At 38.2% G+C, this 6,000-nt stretch overlaps 1 protein-coding gene across 1 annotated transcript; it reads left to right on the top strand.

Moving 5' to 3' along the window:
- The first annotated feature begins 591 nt into the window (after positions 1 to 591).
- Positions 592 to 5,360, top strand: LOC107627713 (uncharacterized). The gene is made up of 5 exons (XM_088505826.1): positions 592 to 954; positions 1,348 to 2,419; positions 4,000 to 4,069; positions 4,180 to 4,640; positions 4,847 to 5,360. The coding sequence occupies exons 2-3, from the start codon at positions 1,452 to 1,454 to the stop codon at positions 4,007 to 4,009; spliced, it is 978 nt and encodes a 325-aa protein (XP_088361952.1). The 5' UTR covers positions 592 to 954; positions 1,348 to 1,451; the 3' UTR covers positions 4,010 to 4,069; positions 4,180 to 4,640; positions 4,847 to 5,360.
- Positions 5,361 to 6,000: the final 640 nt, after the last annotated feature.

Here is a 6,000-nt window from a genome sequence, read left to right as displayed (position 1 = left end):
CCATCAATTGCCTTGCTCCTTCCCTACGACTTAGTAATATAATCTTTTTAGGACTACTCAGATAAAGACGTCTAAAATGTCTTTTTTAAAAAATATTTTTTAATAATTAAAATTTAACATATATAATCGATTAAATCATGTTATTTTTGTCAAAATTAGGCTAGACAAATTAATTTAACCGAAAAAATGGTGAATCAAATTTTGAACTAGTCTAAATAATTTTTTTTTTAATAAAAATGACTACAATATCTTTATTATAGAGAATGATTAAAATACTCTTATTATATATATATATATATATATTAATTTTAAAAATTCTAAATCCTAACCCTACGATAGAAAAATAAAGGACTAAAATTTAGGATTCTCAAAATTAATATATATAATAGAAGTATTTTAGTCATTTTCTATAATAGGGTATTGTAGTTATTTTCTATAAAAAAAGAGTATATACCCAAATTGGTCCCTAAAGAATTTTAAAGTGGACGTTTTAGTCCTCAACTAAAATTAATCACTCCGTTAGTCCTCAACGTTTTTTGGCGTCAGACAAATTGATCCTTTTTTTTCTCATCTCCGTTAACCACTAATGGAAGGAGGTGATGTGTCGTGTGACTGTGATGAGTCAGCAGTGAAGTTCCACGTGTTTCCTTCGGACGAATTGGTCCTTAGCCAGATTGATACAAAACGCTGCATTTTAGAATAGGGCACGACGTCGTTCTGTGAGAGGAAGAGTCTATCAAAACTGAAGCATCTTTTTGCCTTCCCTCCACGAAAATAAAATTACTCTGAACTCCTTCTCTTCTCCTAGGTTTTACTTAGGAAGCCACCACCACGTCAAGCTGTAGTCCTCCGACCACCTCTGTTGCTGTTGTCGACGCTAGGATTTGAACGAGTCAGCATTATTGCGGAAGAATTCCCCTGTGAGTGTTTCGCTCGCCACGGCCACTGGTCGAGGTTAGTATAGTGATGAGTTTATCGATTAAGTTGTTGATGGTATAGTTGATCATTGTTGACATTGTTTAACGGTGTGATCATGTAGTAGTTGTTTTTGTTAGAATACCATTAGTTGCTGGAAATAAAAGTTGTTTTTGATGCTTTGATACTGTCTCACATGGGTTACTGATAAGTGTTGTGGTGCATACATTTACGAGGTTAACATGAAAAAGACACAATATGAAGTGATGAACACATTGCATTGATGTATTAAGCTGATTATGACATTTACCCAAATAAAAGATGTTAGAGTAACATTTAGTGTTGATGAAATGTTATCTAAATTTTATCTGATTAAGGGTAATGTTTAGTTTTCTGATATTGATAGTGGTATTCCATATTTGTAAATTACAGATGACTGAGTGGGTTACCCCTGTGTTTCAACATGGGGGGAGCTTTGTCAAAGATAACAAGGGTGAACTTCTGTATCTTAATGGCAATGTAAAAAGTTTCCTCCGATGGATCTGGACTTAGTGAATTACTTTGACTTGAAGAAGTTGTTTGAAGAATTCGGCTACCATGAATTCAAGAAGATGTGTTGGTATGATCCAAGAGCTCCTAGCATGGAAGCAGGCTTACACCCTATTTATGGAGATAAAGAAATTGGAGAGATGTGTGATGCAAAGAGGGAAGACAAAGAAACTGATGAGTTGTACTTGTTTTTTGACCACCCAATTATGAAAGATGTTGAATGGTCGGAAGAAGATGAGATGAATCTCAGTGAGGGAGATGATGATAATAATAGCATGAATGAAGAACACACTGATGAGGATAGAGAAGCAGAGGTCTTTTCTGATGATCCAATCTCTGATGGTGATAGCTATGATAGCTATGAAAGTGCTGAAGATGAGGCCTATAAACCCCCACCTTCAGGCTTTGAGAGTGATACCGATGATGATGAAGATGAATTGCTCATTAACTTAACCAAGAGAAAAGGTGACAAAGGAGATAAGAAGGCTGGCAAGAAAAAAATTGCAAAAAATGTAAGGAAGAATGCTGGTCCTAAAGTCACTGTTGGGCCTACCCACACATCCAGGCCCAATAACACAGCTGGGCCCAACTACACTGACAGGCCTACTTCTACTGCTGGACATGGTATAGGGGAGGTTGATAGTGAGATATTTAGTGATGAGTCCGATGGTCTAGGTTTTGAGTCAGAGGGTTTTGATACACCTCAATCATCTGATAATGAGGGAAATGGTTTTGACTGGCCTCAATTCAATGAGGAGGCAGCCTTTGGTGAAGTTCAACTCCAGCTGAACATGGAGTTTACCACACTTGAACAATTCAAGAAAGCTCTAAAGGATTACACTATTGCTGAAGGGAGGAGGATTTTTTATGTTAAAAATGACAAGAAGAGAGTTAGGTGCAAGTGTGCAAATGGCGAGGAGAAGGCTATGAGTGCAAAGGCAAAGTTCAAGGCCAAGTGTAAGGAAAAGAGGGGAGCCACTGTAACTGATAACTCTGGAGTAGATGAAGTGCAAGCTACTGTTGATGTTAGTGAGGGATCAAGATCAAAACACACTACAGATGTGAGTCAGCAAGCAGGGGCTACAGAAGGTGCACCAAAAATCAATGGGGCTGAAGGGAAGGGTAAGAGTGATTTATAGAGCATTAAGGGAATGAGAGGGCACAGTATGGAAGATTAATGTCGTGTGCAGTGACAAGATGATTTATAGAGCATTAAGGGTTGCTAGAGAAAGGTATGTTGGGAATGAGAGGGCACAGTATGGAAGATTGAGAGATTACCTCACAGAGATACATGATAGTAACTCTGGTAGCACTGCATTATTGGAATTAATTCCAACAATTCCTTATTCACCACCATTGTTCAGCAAGTTGTATGTTTGCCTGGAGGCTTGTAAAAGGGGTTTTAAGACTGGCTGCAGACCGCTGATTGGTTTGGATGGATGCCATTTGAAAGGATATTATAGGGGGCAACTGTTGTCAGCTGTCGGTCAGGATGCAAACAATCACTTCTATGTGATTGCTTATGCGGTGGTTGATAGTGAAACGAAGCAAAATTGGAAATGGTTTCTACAACTTCTGCAAGAGGACTTGGGTCAATGCACAGTGAAAGGCTGGAATTTTATCTCTGACCAACAGAAGGTAAGTCAGACTTAATTTCATTCATAATAATGTACTCAAAATTATCTACTAATCCTTAGATATACTTTGTGGGTGAATTGCTTTGTATAATGTTGGAATGATTAGAATAAGTATCATATTCCTGAACCTAGAATAAGTATCATACTCTTGAACTTACCAACTTTGTGATACATTACTGACTGAGGAAGTTATTAAGGTTTAGGGTGTCTGATAAATTGTTTAAATAAGAATATATTTGCCTGGTAAATGAGTTAGTCGGGGATCTATGTGTCTGATAAATGACTTTGTTGGGGAGCTACGTGTCTGATTATTTGAAAGTTTGTATGCTATTAGATTTTGTATGTCTTTTATACACTACATGCACCTATCTTGCAGGGTTTGCTGCCTGCTTTGCAGGAGGTGATGCCAAATGCATACCATAGAAATTGTGTAAGACACATTTGGAAAAATTTTATAGGAAGGTTTAAGGATAAACGGTTGAAGAATATGGTTTGGGCATGTGCAAGGAGTACCACAGATGCTGAATTCCAGCATCACATGCAGCAGTTGAAGAGAATGAATGAGCGTGCATGAGCTTATCTTGCAAAATTTCAACCATCTTGCTGGACCAAAGCTCATTTCAGCCATTGGCCCAAGCTTGATAATGTGACAAACAACATGACTGAAGTTTGGAACGCCAAAATAAACCATTACAGGGGAAAACCCATTCTTACCATGTTGGAAGAGATCCATTGCTACTTGATGAGGAGAATGGCTACGCATAAGAAGGTTCTAAGCACTTACACTGGAGTATTGGCACCAGTTCAGCAGAGGAAAATGGAAGATATTATGAAAGATACTAAGTTCTGGACAGCTCAGTGGACTGGTGACAACGATCGTAATGTATTCGAAGTCCAGAGACATTTAAAGAAAGTTGGTGTGCATCTTGGAAGGCACACTTGTAGTTGCAACTTGTGGCAACTAACAGGTGATTAGGCCTATTATTCATTTTTTGTGAGTTGTGATTTTAACATGTAATCTTGAGTAGGAATTAGATTTTTTGCTGATGTTATGTTACTGCCTGATAATGTTGAGCAGGAATTCCATGTGTTCATGCGTTGACAGCTATACAAAAGAGGTGTGATAGACCAGAACCTTATGTGCACCCTTGGCTCAAAATGGATGCATTTCGAGCCACGTATGAACATGTAATCAGACCAGTCAACTCAGAGGAGTATTGGAAAAAGACTGGTCTCTTGGCTCCGGAGCCACCCACCATTAAGAGGCCTCCTGGGCGCCCAACGAAGAAAAAGAGAAAACCTGATCCTGTTGAGGATTCACCAGATACAACAAAGGGAAGAAGGACATTCATGGTCACTTGCCAAAAATGTGGTCAGACTGGTCACAATGCAAAGACATGCAAGGGACCACCAAGGCCTAAACCACCCCCAAAGGTTAAGAAAAATGGACAGCTAAGAGCAAAGAAAAATACTTCATCTGCTCCACCATCACAAGATGAAGTCCAAGTCTCCCAAACAGCACCCCAACCACTGCCACAGGTATAATCTCAGTTGAATTTGTTGTAATCATATTGTTGTCATGTTGCCTGCATTCATGTGATCTTCAATGTGATTGTGACTGATTGGCTTAATACTTAAGGATCTATTTGCCTAATAAATTATCTATTTGGGGATCTGTATGTCAGATAAAATATTTAGTTGGGGATCAAAATGTCTAATGATTTGTTTATCTTGTGTTCTATTAGGAGCAGATAACCAATAGTTCAAGCCATGTTGCACCTCCATCAACATTTAGGCCTCCAAGACCTAAACAACCAATTAGGAGGCCACATTCTACTCCAGCACCTACCCCACCATCTGCTCCAGCACCTTCTCCAACCCTAACCATCTCCGCAGCACCACAGAGGCCTATCCAGTCAGCATCACCTGAAACACTTGCTGCTACAAGTTCTGGCACAGCTTCAAGAATCTTCAAGTTCATGCCAACACCTGGACTAAGGCTTCCAAAATAGATTTGATCCTACTGTGTCAACGTAGTTTTATGAGTTTAATACAACTTTGTCATATTTTGTTATGTTGTTAGTACATCTTATTGAGACAACCTGGTCTGACTATGTTTGGTTATTATGTTGATAGTGTATGTCACTGCACCTTTTTTTTTTGGAAGATCTTAGTATTCATAGCAGAAACGTAAAGACTAGCTACCTTTTTTTGTTAAACTTTGGTTATATGGAATGCAAGTATGGTACTTGGATTTAAGTATGTTTGATTTTATTCCATTTCTAATGCAACTTTTCTTTATCCAGAAAATACTCATCATTCATCTACTCATCGTTCATTGCTTGTCCTAGCACTTACAGATTAGAGTTGCATAAACAAAAGATAACACTGTAATTACTTGTTACACTATATAACATAAGATAAAATCTTCCTTAAACTAACTAAATCCTACTTACAAGAAGACAGACCATAAATCCTATTATGAAAAAGAACACAGGACTGCAGCACCCAAACCATCGTCTATTCTCAACGGCATTCTTATTCTTCTTCTCAAATGCATCAAGCAATTCTTTCAACTTTTTCACCTTCTCCGCCAGAGCATCATCATCCTCTCTACCATGACCATCACATTGAAATACCCTATCAAACCACACAAAGAAATCACAGTGGGGAGTTTTCTCCTGCCCATAAAAATAGAAGAGTTTAGAGTACAACATTATCAGAAATCATGTTTTACATACAAAAAAAGTTTAAAATCATCAATACATTACCCTGTAAAAAGGACAGCCAAAGAAAGGTCTTTTCGGATTTTTCTCCGTTCCAGACTCTACAACTATGGCATAGACTCCACAATGACATCTTGGAGTTTCTCCTTTGGCGACTCTGAACCTACCGCCGT

Source organism: Arachis ipaensis, chromosome B2 (assembly GCF_059453495.1).
Source record: "Arachis ipaensis isolate K30076 ecotype BB chromosome B2, ASM5945349v1, whole genome shotgun sequence".
NCBI classification, from domain to species: domain Eukaryota; kingdom Viridiplantae; phylum Streptophyta; class Magnoliopsida; order Fabales; family Fabaceae; genus Arachis; species Arachis ipaensis.
This window is presented reverse-complemented; position numbering and strand designations above follow the sequence as displayed.